Source organism: Procambarus clarkii, chromosome 39, assembly GCF_040958095.1.
Source record: "Procambarus clarkii isolate CNS0578487 chromosome 39, FALCON_Pclarkii_2.0, whole genome shotgun sequence".
Lineage (NCBI taxonomy): Eukaryota > Metazoa > Arthropoda > Malacostraca > Decapoda > Cambaridae > Procambarus > Procambarus clarkii.
Window position 1 is genome coordinate 2,497,292 of NC_091188.1, and position 17,500 is coordinate 2,514,791.

The 17,500-nt window shown below is 40.8% G+C and overlaps 1 protein-coding gene across 1 annotated transcript in view; it reads left to right on the top strand.

Annotated features, from left to right (window-relative positions):
• The window catches only part of LOC138372469 (multifunctional procollagen lysine hydroxylase and glycosyltransferase LH3-like), a 59,960-nt gene that overhangs the window by 17,371 nt on the left and 25,089 nt on the right, over positions 1–17,500 (top strand). The window contains 4 exon segments of the mRNA XM_069337930.1: positions 1,813–1,938; positions 12,019–12,568; positions 14,309–14,312; positions 14,656–14,783. Coding sequence (XP_069194031.1) covers positions 1,813–1,938; positions 12,019–12,568; positions 14,309–14,312; positions 14,656–14,783 — 808 coding nt within the window.

Consider the following 17,500-nt stretch of genomic DNA (forward strand, 5'->3'; position numbering starts at 1 on the left):
TGACACTTTGTAGTAAAAAGAATTCCTTTCTTCTTCATTTCTATCCCCATTTAGACGTTTCGCTTCAATGAGGTTCATTTTTAGCTTTTCTCTGTCTTCTTTTAAGAGGTTTTGTCTTACTGACCAAAGTTTGCCATCCGCGTCACATTGCAATTTTCTGGTGTTCCGAAGCACTTCTGTCATATACTTTACTCCATTAAACGTCACCCTTAAGGGGCGGTTCTTGTCTTTCTCATATTTTCCTATCCTCCTATAATCACTGACATGCTCCTTTGAATTTAGGCCTTCTCTTAATCCTACAAATTTTTCTATGATTTTTCATCTCTGCTGCTGCTCTGTCCACCCTAGATGAAATTTCCTTCTCTAAACATCCAAAATTATTATGGACTTACTTCTGTCTACAGTATTTTGTACCAGTTTACTGTTGGTAACCAGTTCTTTCCTAATTGCTTGCCTAATATCCGCTTCTTGTTTATCATTTATGGTTTGAACTTCCAACACACTTCCTTAATCGTCTCTTTTACAACTTGGGCATACGTCTCTTTTATTTCTTCTTTATACTTTTCTAGTTCTTTATTAACTTCCTCTATGTGAGTTGTCAATGAAGTTTCCAGTTGTAGATCCTAACCTAAATCTATGTTAGCCCTCAGGCTAACATAGATTTCAGGCGAACTAGGACAGAGGGACAGAGGCGAACTAGGACAGAGGCTTCGCCTCAGGCGACCTCCGTTGGAGTTGTTACCATACCATACAGTTGTTACCATAAGGCTGTGACTGTAATATCTCTATCTTTCTGTCTCCCCCTCCCTCACTAGTTTCTCCCTCTCCCTTTTGCTCACTTGCTTCTCGTTCTCCCTCCCTCGCTCTGACTCTTATCAGAGGAGGATAAGAATAACAGGAGGATAATAATAAGAGGAGGATAAACAGAGGAGAGATAGTAAGGAAGAACCAGAACGAGAGCGAAGGAGCGAGGGGAGAGAGCGATGTTCTCTCTGGTTAGCCCTCAGGCTCTCTCACTCTCCATGTATGTGTGTGTGTGTGTGTGTATTTACCTAGTTGTGTTTGCGGGGGTTGAGCTTTGCTCTTTCGGCCCGCCTCTCAACTGTCAATCAACTGTTTACTAACTACTTTTTTTTGTTTTTTTTTCCCAACACACACACACACACCAGGAAGCAGCCCGTGACAAGCTGACTAACTCCCAGGTACCTATTTACTGCTAGGTAACAGGGGCACTCAGGGTGAAAGATACTTTGCCCATTTGTTTCTGCCTCGTGCGGGAATCGAACCCGCGCCACAGAATTACGAGTCCTGCGCGCTATCCACCAGGCTACGAGGCCCCTCGTAGCCTGGTGGATAGCCCCTCGTATGTGTGTTTGTGTGTGTGTGTGTTAACTCGTCTATTTGTACTTCTATTTGTGCCTGCAGGATTGAATCGAGCATTGACTCTTGGATCCAGCCTTTCTAGCCATCGGTTGTTTACAGCAATTACTCCTGTCCCATTTCCCTATAATATCTAAGTTTTAAAATTATGTATAGAGTAATTCTATACGAGGATGCGAGGTGACTAGTGCAGCTCGCTCACAGGGACACTAATGCAGCTTAGCAAGTTAGACCACTTGCGCCAATACAAACTCCCATTTGGACCTGTTCTTAAATAGACGAGATCACTGGCTTATTTTATTAGAGTGAAGGTCGGAGAGGAAGGGTAACCAGCAGGATGAGAGACGGAAAGGGGGAGATGGGTGATATTTTGTGAGGAAAAATATTACAAGATAAAAAAAGAATATAGTTTTATGGTTATTTAATTTTCAGGTTATACGGTCTCACATTTTTTTTTTAAGTGATGTGTATGAGCTGATAAATGCTGACCTTCATAAGTACATGAACGACCTACTTGGTCATTCGATGCGTGTCAGACAAAGCAGTAGTTGCTCCAATGTGAGCTGACATTCCTGCACATCAACCAGCGCTGTGACAATGGAAGGAATGATACAGATTCCTCCAGATTATATAAAACGTGAGAGATCTGTAGAAGCTGTCAAGGCCATCACACACACACACGCTTCCTGACAGTCACGCCACGTCGCAGTGATCCACAACATTAACTATCTGAAGCAGGCCGGTTCCGGTGGCTTGGCCCCCACTCGACCACGGCGGCGTCAGGCGGTACGCTGATGCTTACATCTCTACTCTTCCCACCACCCATGACAAAGAGCAATATGCAAACAGATTATATATATGAGTATGTGTGTGTATGCGCGAGTGAGCATGCGTGTGTGTAATTACCTAAGTGTAGTTACAGGATGAGAGCTACGCTCGTGGTGTCCCGTCTTCCCAGCACTCTTTGTCATATAACGCTTTGAAACTACTGACGGTCTTGGCCTCCACCTCCTTCTCACCTAACTTGTTCCAACCGTCTACCACTCTGTTTGTGAAAGTGAATTTTCTTATATTTCTTCGGCATCTTTGTTTAGCTAGTTTATATCTATGACCTCTTGTTCTTAAAGTTCCAGGTCTCAAGAAATCTTCCCTATCGATTTTATCAATTCCTGTTACTATTTTGTATGTAGTGATCATATCACCTTTTTTTCTTCTGTCTTCTAGTTTTGGCATATTTAATGCCTCTAACCTCTCCTCGTAGCTCAAGCCCTTCAGTTCTGGGAGCCACTTAGTAGCATGTCTTTGCACCTTTTCCTGTTTGTTGATGTGCTTCTTATGATATGGGCACCACACAACCGCTGCATATTCTAGCTTTGGCCTAACAAAAGTTGTGAACAATTTCTTTAGTATATCGCCATCCATGTATTTAAAAGCAATTCTGAAGTTAGAAAGCGTGGCATAGGCTCCTCGCACAATATTCTTTATGTGGTCCTCGGGTGATAGTTTTCTATCTAGAACCACCCCTAGATCTCTTTCTTTTCAGAATTCTTTAAAGATTTCTCACATAATATATAGGTTGTCTGGGGTCTATGTTCTCCTATTCCACATTTCTTAACATGGCATTTATTAACATTAAATTCCATTTGCCAAGTGGTGCTCCAGATACTTATTTTGTCCAGTTTGTGTGTGAGTGTGTGTACTTCCCACTTCTCTTATTTGTGATAACTTTGAATAAATAACAGGAATAACTTTGAATAAAAAATTGATTAAAAAAAGATTTTTAATCAAAGAGAGAGAGAGAGAGAGAGAGAGAGAGAGAGAGAGAGAGAGAGAGAGAGAGAGAGAGAGAGAGAGAGAGAGAGAGAGAGAGAGAGAGAGGGAGAGAGAGAGAGAGAGAGAGAGAGAGAGAGAGAGAGAGAGAGAGAGAGAGAGAGAGAGAGAGAGAGAGAGAGAGAGAGAGAGAGAGAGAGAGAGAGAGAGAGAGAGGAGAGAGAGAGAGAGAGAGAGAGAGAGAGAGAGAGAGAGAGAGAGAGAGAGAGAGAGAGAGAGAGAGAGAGAGAGAGAGAGAGGAGAGAGGAGAGAGAGAGAGAGAGAGAGAGAGAGAGAGAAGGAGAGAGAGAGAGAGAGAGAGAGAGAGAGAGAGAGAGAGAGAGAGAGAGAGAGAGAGAGAGAGAGAGAGAGAGAGAGAGAGAGAGAGAGAGAGAGAGAGAGATGAACCATCAAGGACAGGAGTGTAGCGGAAAATGAAACTCTTGTCTTGTTACTCAGTGTCTCCGTTGTCAGCATTTCTGCTCCACTTACTTTGTTATATATAAAATAAAGATTACATTGTTTCCAGATAAAAACTTGCTTTTATGGGTCACTCAATAATTCTCAATTATATATATATATATATATATATATATATATATATATATATATATATATATATATATATATATATATATATATATATATATATATATATATATATATATATATATATATATATATATATATATATATATATATATATATATATATATATCACATTTTATTTATGGTCTGACGCCTAGAAGCATTTCGCATGAGACTTTTGTTGTCGCTGTATCGGATACAGCGACAGCAGGAGATTCGACGTCAGCAAAACCCTACACATCAAAAAGTCTACACAGCAATCAACAGCCAATTAACACATACTTACATTCTACCCACTTCAAGACCCCGAACCAACACAGAAGCAAGAAGATAAAATACGCAATGTACCCATTGATTTGTGTTCTGTTACCTCACCCAAAAACATTTGTCATATAACCTCACCCAAAAATGAATATAAGCATGAAACAGTACGCAAAATTTGTCTTTGAAAATGTAACAAGTCTTTTGCGAAACGCTTCTAGGCGGCAGACTATAAATACAATGTGAAAATGAATCTTGGAGAATTAATTTTTTAATTACCCTCGACAGTGAAGAAAAATGTAAGAAATATTGAGAACGAGCTTGAATGGTCCCCAAGCATACATGCGAATGAAAACTCCTCATCCCAGAAGTGACTCGAGCCCGGACCGCCAGGAGCACATTGCAACTGGGGTACTCGGCGCCTTAAACCACTCGACCATCAGTAACCGTACAAAAAGTGGTGATACAAAAAAGAAAAATCCAAAACGCCCAACAAACCAAAAATCTAAAACGCTCACCCCCTAAAAAAAATAATACAAAACGCCCAACAAAAATGTGTGACAAACGCTGTCCAACTAGCACCTTAGGCCTTCCCTGGAGTGCCATTTTAGCATGCTTATGTTAGGTGATCCACGTCCTTGACGTGTATTGCTGTGTCTGAGCCTCGGGCAGTGTGATGATACCAGAAACGGTTTTGTACATGGTTATCCATGTAATTTACTCTGTTTCTAGGAAGGGCGTTTTTATTTTGATAAAGGTTTTTACTATTTTTGTGTAGGGGAGGGGAGGAGAGTTGGTACAATGTCGAGTATAGTGTGATGTTAAGGTAAGTTTCGCTTGGGTAGGTTAAGTTACGTTACGTTACGTTATATTAAGTCAAGTTAGGCTAGGTTTTATTAGTTTAGGCTAGGTTAAGTTAATTTAGAAAGAGGTCATGTTAGGCATGGTTTAATTAGGCTCGGATAAGTTACTTTAGGTTAGATACATTAGAGTAGACTAGGCTTGGTTAAATCGTGTATTTGATTGTAGTGAAAATTTGCACTTTTTCTAATGTTGGACATTAAGTGCTGATTCCATATATTGAAATCTTAGAAGATGGTTTCCGAGTAGAAGTTGCAATTTTGATAATTAGGAATAATTTGAAACAATTCTATTCAAATTTCGTAATAATGTTATAGATCCAATTTTGGACTTAATAAAATGAGAACGTGTTGGATAAATAATATAATTCTGTGGTTTTGAAAACCTTGTGATCACATATTTCAACGCTCCTTGGGTGTCTAACAACTGGATAATGCTGTGTAACAATCAATTCACTCGTTCCAAATATAATCACAGATAACAATAGTGGGAGCTGAATGCACCGGAGCGCTCGCTTATGCAAGACTTGAATTGATGTAGTCATCATCACGCCATGAAGACCTCTTTCTCTTGGACAAAAATTGACTGATTGAAACACAAAGAGAAATCACACGTATTTCCAACTCCCTCATACTGGAGGCCTTGTGAGGTACGACCACCTCACACTGGAGGTCGTGTGAGGTATGACCACCTCACACTGGAGGTCGTGTGAGGTATGACCACCTCACACTGCAGGTCGTGTGAGGTACGACCACCTCACACTGCAGGTCGTGTGAGGTACGACCACCTCACACTGGAGGTCGTGTGAGGTATGACCACCTCACACTGCAGGTTCGTGTGAGGTACGACCACCTCACACTGCAGGTCGTGTGAGGTACGACCACCTCACACTGCAGGTCGTGTGAGGTACGACCACCTCACACTGCAGGTCGTGTGAGGTACGACCACCTCACACTGGAGGTCGTGTGAGGTACGACCACCTCACACTGCAGGTCGTGTGAGGTATGATCACCTCACACTGCAGGTCGTGTGAGGTACGACCACCTCACACTGGAGGTCGTGTGAGGTACGACCACCTCACACTGCAGGTCGTGTGAGGTACGACCACCTCATACTGGAGCCCGTGTGAGGTATGACCACCTCACACTGCAGGTCGTGTGAGGTACGACCACCTCACACTGCAGGTCGTGTGAGGTACGACCACCTCACACTGGGAGGCCGTGTGAGGTCCAAGTCCCCACACTGGAGACCTCTGATAATTGGTGCCTTCTTGCACGCTGCGCCCTAAATACATATTTTTCGTTAAGTGAAACTTTTTTTTATGACTTTTATTTTATGTGTCATTTCTGTTTCGAATTGTTTTTATGCAGACCATAAAAACTATCCGGTGTAATCGCTACTAATTACCGGGTAAAGTAAAACACTTACATGAAAGTTGTGTGGCTGTAGGTGGTTTACAGTGATAATGATCGCTGATAGTGAAGATGGTTACAATGATTAACGTCGTGCAAGTGTGTCTATGACGAACAGGTGTAAACATGACGTTCATTATCACTTTTTTATGAACTTTTCGGTTTTCTAATTTCCACCCAAAAATACATAAAGTTTTTTTTTTTTTGGAAAGGTTAGCTGCAACCTTCAACCTCTCAAAATTATTTGTCTATTTCTGAATCTTGTTAATGGCTAGATAATATTAAACCCCAAATGCTACGTCTCATCTGGGGTAGCCTGCAGCCAGCTCTGGGACACCCTGCATCTTTCCATAGATTATTCATTTTAATTTAATTCATTTTATGGGAGACAGGCAGCCTGTTTCAGACAGGCATAACTTATATCGAGGTCTCCCCCTGAGGTCGAACTACTGACCCTTCCCTGGATGCAGTCCCACAATTAGCTGACTAATTCCTGGACACCTGTTTACTGCGAGGTGAACAGGGGGATTAGGTGAAACGAAACGTGCCCAACAATTTGTGTTTAGCTCGGGATTCGAACCCGGAATTCCCGTTTGTTCGAATGTGAGTCAAGAAAGAACTATCGAATTAGCCTATCTATACAACCGAGATAGATTTGTTTTGGAGTTCATTAATATAATTATTCCAACCAGCCATACCTCCTCTTGTATTTTTTAAGAGGGTTTCTACCCCCCCCTAACTAGCACTGATGTGACAGATATAAACAAGACATATCTAAGTTAATTATCATAAGTGAACTCTATAAATTTGTAGATCTCACTTGAAATTGTTCTGAATTCTAAGTACCATACGATTGGTAATCTTTGCGCTTTGCGTTACACTTTGCGTTACGCTTTGCGTATAGTGGCTTTAGGCATTGTATGTACTAGCTCTATTATAAATCTATCAATTTTTGTATAACCTCTTGTATGTATGTACTTTACCTGAATAAACATTTGAATTTTGAATTTTTTGTAAGTTGATTCAAGCGGCTGCTGTCCACGTCTCTCAGACAGTTAGGTGAAGCAAAGCTGGGTTTGGCCAAACACTGAATGTGCAGCACTTCTCTCTTCAGCGAGCCACTCAAGAATAAACAACTGCAAGCTTGCCAGATCATCTTCTAGAACCACTAAGCAGAAAGATCTCTTCTCTAAATGTTAAACCAGTTTGGCGAATCCTTCAAACAAATGTTTAATTTTATTATATAGTTGGAAGAGCTTAACACAAGGAATGAGAATACCATCCAAAAGCTTTAGGTACCTTCTCCTCCAAAACTCCAAGACCCATTAGTAATAACTGTTGTAAGGTAAGTAGGTTGCACGTGAATAAAGCGCACATTGGTTTTTTAATGCAGGACCCACCTTACGATAGCGAGAAAGAACCATTTTCTATGTTGATGCCATATTAAGAAAATGTTTGTGTACGATGAACTTTCATAGATTTTTAATGCATTTTCGGATATTTACTCTTTTACAGTTAGAATTGTGAGCTTAAAAGCTGCTGCCACTCGTGTGAGTCACGTCCGGCCTTTTAAAAGTAGGGGAATCTACCTTAATCAGTATTGTATGATTCTGATTAAGTACCCTTCCCTTAACGCTGGGATCCTGATTGTGGAATTGTTAATCCTGAGACCCTCATCCCAGCCCGTTCTCTGGATTTGCCACTCAGTAAAAAATTCGACCCCTCAAACGTAACCATAAACGTACGAATCCAAGTAACCCACCTAACCTATCGATCCCGAGGCATAGAATTCCCATTAATTTTGCGAGCCGGAACTTTAGGTTTCTGGGACGTTTCTCATCGCTCTGCGGGAATTTTTTACAACGAGATGAATAGTTTATGAAAATGAGGTTTCTGTACTTGGACGTGGCACAGCTGGATGGCTAAATTAAATATCAGTACCAATTTCACTTTAATTTTACATTTAAAACATGAAAACATAGCATAATTAGATTTAGTTTACATAGACAGGCGTTATATTTAAATACTAGTAGCGAATATATTATTGGGATAATCTTCTCGCTACATACTTAATACAAAGCCACTTAAATGAGACCTAAATTGTGGCATTAATGACCACTTTATTTGTTTTTGTTGCCCCCCAGCCGGCTCCTAGTTTACTGTGCACCCCATACTCATACTGTGAGTGGTAGTTTACTGTGCACCCCATACTCATACTGTGAGTGTAGTTTACTGTGCACACCCATACTCATACTGTGAGTGGTAGTTTACTGTGCACCCATACTCATACTGTGAGTGGTAGTTTATTGTGCACCCATACTCATACTGTTTGTGTGGTAGGTTACTGTGCACCCCATACTCCTCCTCCAAGTTATTTGAAGACATCCTCACCACGTCCCAGCTGCTTGAGGACAGCACGCCACGCTCTCACAGCTCGGGGGCACTGGGAATGATGTTGGATAATGCGACTTTTCAGAGCCATATTTCTGCTACGTTGTTAGGTCTCCCGGAGCCCTTCGGGGCGCATCCCTGACCTTGACTGGTGACCGGTTAAGACGCGGATACACTGATATTTCTCCCTTGCCGAATGAGTCAGTTTCCGGATAACGAGAATATTTGCAGTGTAGCAGCCGTGGAGTTTTTTTTATTTAAATGATATTTATCCTGGTGACGACGGCAGAGCGGCAGAGCGGCAGAGCTATTATTTGTCGGCGGGTTTCCTGGTGAGTGTCAGGCGAGTGTTGACTCGCCCGGCGGGTCAGACACGTCGTGTTGGTGTTGGAGCTCACGCGCACTCTTCACCTGCTGGTCACAATGGCTAGATGCGCTCTCGTTGTTAGTGTTTGTTCGTTATGTGGGCGGTGGCGGGAGCGGACGAGTTCCAAAATAATGTTGTAGGTAAGTAGTGTGCTTACCTTACTGTGGTTATGGGGAAATGAGGTTTAGTTCTCATTTCCCACCTTTACTAGCTTTGATTACCTACCGTTCTACAGGCGATGAGTCACAATAACGTGGCTGAAGTATGTTGACCAGACTACATACTAGAAGGTGAAGGGACGACGACGTTTCGGTCCGTCCTGGACCGAAACGACTTGAGAATGGTCCAGGACGGACCGAAACGTCGTCGTCCCTTCACCTTCTAGTATGTGGTCTGGTCAACACCTACCGTTTCTGATTATCTACCACTGCTGTTTATACCTGACGTGCTAATTATAATCTTTCTTATCCACTTATTATCTATCAATCGTTGATGATTTGTTCTGATTTCTGTTTACTCATATATATTTATTCTCACTTATATCAACTTGTGAAGATAGTTTTTTTTTCACCACCTCACCTGGTCGTAGGTCTCCATGTGGTGGTTCTGGCCGGCAACTCACTGATAAGGAGGACAGCTTCCTGCACTCAGCCTGCAGGTTTCCAGTACCCCCAGCGTTCAGGTGAGTGACTCAGCCTGCAGGTTCCAGTACCCCAGCGTTCAGGTGAGTGACTCAGCCTGCAGGTTCCAGTACCCCCAGCGTTCAGGTGAGTCACTCAGCCTGCAGGTTCCAGTACCCCAGCGTTCAGGTGAGTCACTCAGCCTGCAGGTTCTCAGTACCCCAGCGTTCAGGTGAGTCACTCAGCCTGCAGGTTCCAGTACCCCAGCGTTCAGGTGAGTCACTCAGCCTGCAGGTTCCAGTACCCCAGCGTTTCAGGTGAGTCACTCAGCCTGCAGGTTCCAGTACCCCAGCGTCAAGGTGAGTCCCCCTTAGTCGTCTTGATGAGTCCATCTTCTGTTAATGTAGTCCACTTCCAGTTCAGTCTGTTGTTGAGTCAGTCTGTTGATGAGTGTTAGGCAAGTGGATCTGCTTCCAGCTGGTCTGTTGACTCACTGATCGGTTGCAGATCCGGCAAGGCGGCAAGTTGTTGTTGTTGTTAAAGATTCGCTACCTGGAACATAAAGTTCCAAGCAGTACGGGCTATGGTGAGCCCGTAGTACCTTAGTCGGCAAGCCAGTTCGTCACCCTAACAATTCGGAAGACTGAAATATTTCTAACTAATCATAAATGTTATGTTCCAATATGGTACATGTTTTCTAAAGTGTCTATTACATAATAATAATATAATAATAATAATAATAATAATAATAATAATAATAATAATAATAATAATAATAATAATAATAATAATAATAAATGAATAAATAATATTAAACAATAATACAATTATACCGAAAAGTTGCTGATCATTTCGCTCTGCTGACAGCAGTCAGCCTGTGAACAGAAGATTAGTAATACTCCTCCGTCGGTGGGTGTTTCTCGGTGACAGGTGCTGAGGAACTGGTGTCCCACAGGAAGGTGTGAGGAGGACTCGAGGCTCGAGGACCACCTGAAGCACTTGCCAGAGGACGACCTTGTCATCGTCGCTAATGTGTAAGCTGAGTGGGGGACTTCTTAACTCACTTCACTAAGATGTTATTAGTTTCTTGTGCGTTATTTTTCTAGTTAATGCAATTAAGAAAGAGCTGAATATAATGAAAATGTGTACAATATTGTGTGCTTTCCTGTCATTGTTTATCTATTAGTCTTTATGGTAGGCAAAAATCTGGGTCTTGGGTCCCGCCTCGTCGCTGGTGTTAAATGGACTTGTAATTGCTTTAGGCGTTTTTAGTTCCAACTGTTTTTCCTCTTAAAAACCGTTGGCTAGAGGTGGTATTCACCTCTTTTTTTAGTGCATTACACTTGCTTATCTCCCGATCCACAGGCGTGTTTTACTTCCACACTTAATCTCTCTTCCTATTTTTCCGAATTTTTAGAAGGCTGTCCCTGTCTGCCTAGTTTCTTTAGACGGCCCTAAACACTCTTTTAGAGTGTTTTTACTCTCTATAAACACGATATTTGTAACGTTTATCTGTGTGTGGTGTCAGAGTTCAGAAGGTACTAAACACTCTTTTTAGAGTGTCTAGGACCTTCTGAACCAGCCTGTGAGACTCTTTAGTTGAAACTCTCTCCATTAGATTCCGTCATCTGTAAACATTGACACGTGGGAGCCTTTCCGCCTCAGGAAAGGTCAGCACCATCGATGAGGTTCAGCAGAGTTCCAAGGGTTGAGTCTTGAGAGGCCCAGCTTCCTCCATCAATCCATTTCGACATTTTCTTTCTGACTGTGACCCCGTTTCCTATCTGTCACAAGCTCTATTACCCATTCTAATATCTATCCAGTTTTCCCAGCTTGTTTCTCCATCTCATACAAAAAGCGTTTTAGTAAATAAGAAAAATGCAATCAATCCAGTTCTCTCCTGTTTTGGTTAATCTCGTTAAGCTCTGTAAACTTTGTCAGGCAGAACTGCACTCTCTGTAATCATGTTTCTCCTCATTACAAGAAGAGAAATTTTAAAACTGTTGAGTGTGATTGTAAAACTGTTGTTAAAATAGTGTATGTAGTTTGCGCATTTAAGATGCGAAGTTCGTCGAAATTACTCTATTAGAGGGAACATGAATCTGGCCGTCCTCTTGCCTGGTGTGTTGAAGTGTGTGAACATATACGCTGGTGTCGGGTAGATTAAGTTTAGTTGCATACATTAAATCAACTACTGAGAAAATCACGACAATATTAAAATATGTGATAGCCAATTTATATAAATTAATTAACTAAGGAACAGTTTATATAGCTTTGAGCTTGAATGTATAATATGTATCAATACATATATATATATTTTTTTTTTCAGGAGAGAGGAGTTTGTTACCTTGTGGCCAGTTACGAGGACGCCAGAAAACAGCTGACTGGTAAACACAATTCACTCATCGTGGCCGATGCTTCGCTCTTATCAGCTGACGTCGAGTCGCAGAAGCAGGCACAGCCGCAGAGGAAAAAACACGCAGGAGGAGAGGAGGAGGAAGGCAAACCTCCAAACGAATATAAAGACGGAGACGACGTGCAACAAAGCCATGATGGGAAGCACGGCGTAGAAAACCCTGAAGAAATGGCGGCAGATCTCAGCGTTCCGGATGAAACTACAACAAAGCTGAAGTTACTTCTAAAATTAGGCACAAAGAAAACGAGAAAAATCGAGAAAATGGACACCATGAACACGATCGAAGTTTCTGATAAGTTTGGCAATAAGGGAGATAGAATTGACAGGAAAGTTGGAATAGAGGATGAAGCGGACATTGCCAGTCAGCGTGGAGTGGAGGACAAGCTGACGAGGGCCGAGGCTGACAGTAGTGGAGGAGACCAGAGGAAGACCAACTCGGACCTCATCCGGGCAGCTCTTACAGGTAAACTCCTCTCTGCTGATTTTCCTGGAAACTTATATCATCTCCTAACCATCCCCTTGAAACTCTCTTCCCTCTTCCTGTTTTCCCTTAAATCTTATTTCTTTATTTTAATTCAATGTTTTTTATTTTATTTTCGTCAATTACTGAGAACATGCACGAGTGTAGTGTCTGAGTGAACGTTTATGATCTTACATTTTATTATGATAAAAATATATAATAATAATAAGCTCGGAAACTAAAGAAAAAGATTAATTCTCACTCTCTGAAAAAGACTGAAACATTTATTTACCGGCATTACACAATTTATTCCGTAATGATTATCTTGTATTGTTCACATTTTATATTGCAATTAATTTTTGGCGCAATGAAGTGAGTTGAACCAGCGTCTCTCTGTCATGTTAGGAACTAAACATCCTGTAGAGTACTAATTATCCTCATCTTCTAAAATAATCTTTCCTTCATCAACTCTTCACAGACGCCGTCTTGTTGACTCAGATCCCATACACAACATTAATCTTAGCCCCGGCTTTGTTGCTGATGACTCTGACCTTCCTCAGTACATACTTAAATGCTCTAACCTTCTTAACAACATGATCTGACATAGCTTCAGAACCTCTATGATCTCTTTTTTTCTCTGTGGCGTTCTTTTTTTGTTTCTGTCTCACCCCTTCGCCACAATCCCTATCTACGGTTTTCTTTATGCTTAATCTCTTATGGTTTAATTCTTACGTTCTCGCTTTTTACGTCACATTCGTACCTATTACTTTCTCCACCACTTTCTTTACACGACATGATTATGGTCCGGGAGGGACCGAAACGTCTTCACTTTCTTTGCTTTTAGATGTGTGGGGTTTTGGCGTCTAATTTTCAGCTCCGTTACTCTCTGCGACTGGCAAATGCTTTACAAAATTGAAAAAACAAGACGTTGCATATAAGACATAAATGCACATCACAGCTATTGTATCAACAACACGGCCACGTAGCAGATTGATGGAGGCGAAAAGCTCTCCTAATCTTTGGAATAATCAAACTAATCTTTGATTTCATGGGGAAAAAATGTGGCAATTCTTCTGCACACATGTCTGGTGCGTCCTCATCTGGACAACTGCGTCTAAACATGGGGAAATCTTCCTCAAAGGACATGTCTGCTCTGAGAAATCTTCATCACTGAGAGGTGGAAAAATATACCAAACTAAGAACAAATCCACAAGGGCCGTGACGAGGATTTTAACCTACGTTCGGGATCATCCCAGACGTTATCACGTTATTGGGATCTGTGTGTGTACCAAACTAAGTTTGTTCTCAAATAAGGACCGGTTGAGGGCCCCAGAACCCACAGCACCACAAACCAGACATGATGGGCCTGATCTCACGAGACCTTCAAACACTAAACAAACTGAAAGATATCAATCCAAACCCCCTTACTAGAAGGTTCAGTGTGAGACTCACCAATATGTCAGAATTAGTCGATTATTTTACTCATACATTAGGGTAATAAACCCATGGAACCATCTATCCACAGAAGACGTAAATGTCAGTTTAAAATTAAAATGTGTTTGACAAACCGGCGGGTTCCTGTCCCGGTCAAGGCCATTAGAGATGGTGGCGCTAAGGCAAATTCAGGTTATTGAAATTAATTAAGACATAACTATTGCTGCAAGTTTCATATCCTGAGACAGATTTACAAATGTTGAATACAATGCATTTTTAAACAACAAAATATATTGTTTTTCTCATTAGGAAAGTAAAAACTAATCAATTTAATTTTGTTCTGAGTATTTAGAAAATTTTACGCTTTGACTTTACCTCTCACCTTTACCTGAGAAGTTTAATGACTAATAACGAAAGAAACAGATCAGCTTTAAGCAGTTTAGCGAACAGTTAGCACCACTTCTCTACAACCATCATTTGTTTGTTTGCACTGTATAAGATCATCATTATTAATGCCTGCTGCTCATGATACTTTTATGATAACTATTTTGATGAATTAGGCTATATTATTTTGCTCAGGATTGAGCTTCACTAACGTAACAAATAAGGGATGTAGTAAGGTCATATTATTTTATTATGGTGTATTTCTCCTGCAGGAGGAGTGTTGATGGGGCGAGTGTGGAGCCCTGGTGGAGGCGGGTGCAGGGGCAGCCGAAGGGTGGATCACTGCAAGTAGTGCCTGACACTGCCGCTCACTACGTCCTCTACGGCCAGAGGCATCAGGGTGAGTACTTGCCTCTCAGTGTCTACGAGGGAGTGAAATCCAGCTCTTCATGCCTCGCCTACCAGCCTTGTGGTACCTGTTGCTTTATATTTTAACAATTCTGACTTTCTAATTGTTTCTAACTCCAATACTCTAGTTAACTATTTCCTCGTCACCTGCAAACTTTGATAACTAACAGGTACAATATTAAGTATTTATCTAGTAAATAGAAAGTATTTGTTTAAAAATATCACCCATTACACACAGAAATCACAATAGCGTATGCATCAAAGGAACAAATCATGTCGTAGCTCAGTCGATTAGGCAGCGTCTTGGATGCTCTCGGACGTAGGTTCGAATCCGCATCACGGCTCTTGTGGATTTGTTCATCACCCATTACTTTGGCATTATCAGTTATGAGACTTGTCTCATTTCCTAATGATAACTCTCGTTTCTCTAATTGTTGTTACGCAAATTGGAATCCTTGGAATTTATGTCTGTCCTCCAATCTGCACTTCATAAACATATTTGGGTCTATCATATTTTTGTTCGTATCAATTCTTGTTAGTTTGATCAATTGTTGTGATAAAATAACTCTTCCTTTCTTAATTCGTTTAGACAGAATGCATATTTTCATTTTTGTTGCCTCGTGGTTTTTCATTTTGAGTTATTACTGTTCAGTGCAATGTATATATATATATATATATATATATATATATATATATATATATATATATATATATATATATATATATATATATATATATATATATATATATATATTAGTAGCTAGTAACAGTTGATTGATCGACAGTTTAAAGTCGGGCCGAAAGAGCAGAGCTCAACCCCCGCAAGCACAAGTAGGTGAGTACACACACACACACACACACACACACACACACACACACACACACACACACACACACACACACACACACACACACACACACACACGCACACACACACACACACACACACACACGCACACACACACACACACACACACACACACACACACACACACACACACACACACACACACACACACACACACACACACACACACACACACACACACACACACACACACACACACACACACACACACACACACACGCACACACACACACTCTGGGCGGCAGTGCGTTAAACCGAGCTGCAGCTAGACAGAAAAGAAAATAAACAATAGCTCTCCAGCTGATATTTATGTCAACGACCTTTTGAAAACTGAAAAACCCTTCTGTTTCACTGAAAATAATTATTTTTCTTAAACACTGAACCTTTCCGGGATGCATTTGGTGAGGTTATGCTTTAAAACCAATGCATTTGGTGGATTTACGCTTTAAACCAATGCATTTGGTGGATTTACGCTTTAAACCAATGCATTTGGTGGATTTACGCTTTAAACCAATGCATTTGGTGGATTTACGCTTTAAAACAATGCATTTGGTGGATTTACGCTTTAAAACAATGCATTTGGTGGATTTATGCTTTAAAACAATGCATTTGGTGGATTTATGCTTTAAACAATGCATTTGGTGGATTTATGCTTTAAAACAATGCATTTGGTGGATTTATGCTTTAAAAACAATGCATTTGGTGGATTTATGTTCTAAAACAATGCATTTGGTGGATTTACTTTAAAAAACAATTAATTTGGTGGATTAATGCTTTAAAACAATGCTCGGAGATAAGAAAAATCTTACCACATCTTTAAGACAAATGTTTCATTGTGTTCAGTTTCTTCACTCCTGGAGTGAACGAAAATAAGAGAAGTTCAGAACGGTTGTTATGGTTATTTTGTCGTTGTAAACCACCTGAACGAAATTATATGATATTACTAATGATAGTAATATTTATAAAATAAAATAATGTTAAAGACAATCAATATCAATTAAAAAAAATATATATAAGATGAAAAGTAAAATAAAAAATATATATAAAATGAAAAGTAAATAATAAGTAAAACGTGATATACATGAGTTTTTGTTACATATAAGATACTGCACACATGTTAGGAAGATAACTATCAGATTAACGAACTAATACAACATCTGCTATCTTGACAACGGCGCTTTGACAGGTACACAAGAGTGTCTGCTATTAGATTGCCAGCAGATGAAGACCCAGATGCAATACAGTCTCGATCTCAACCCTTTCAAGTGTGAAATAATTTTATCCAGTCAGTCATAAAGTGAAATATGCTTTACCGAAAGCATCGGTCATTCTACCCACTGACAGCACACTACTGGAGTACACTTGTGGTTTAATACCACTAATAGACTAGTGAATATAAGTATACGCGTCAACATATACTGCATTACAGTATTCCTTGATAATGTATTAAATCACGAAAGCGTTTTGATTGTTTTCATTTCATTCTCCTATGTGTTTACTTACGCATATCTCGCACAGTCTCAACACCCATCCTTATGTATTGCTGCACACGAAAGACCAGTTCGGGATTTCCCGATGGGAAGTTCATCGAAGTGGCGTACCGCTTCGTCTCCCGCTTCCCCGACCACCATCCCCAAAAGACTACTGACTGGCTCCTTGGATTAGTTAAGGGATTCGCTGTTCCTTCTTGCGTCCTGGAAGCTCGGCTTGGCCCTCGGCTTCGACGGATTGGTGCAGGTCTCGTTCTCATCGAACACGGGTAGCAGTCAGTGTCTTGTCAGACCAATGCGGCCACCGTCCTCCCATATGTCGTAAATCAGACAGGAAGATCGGGAACATGA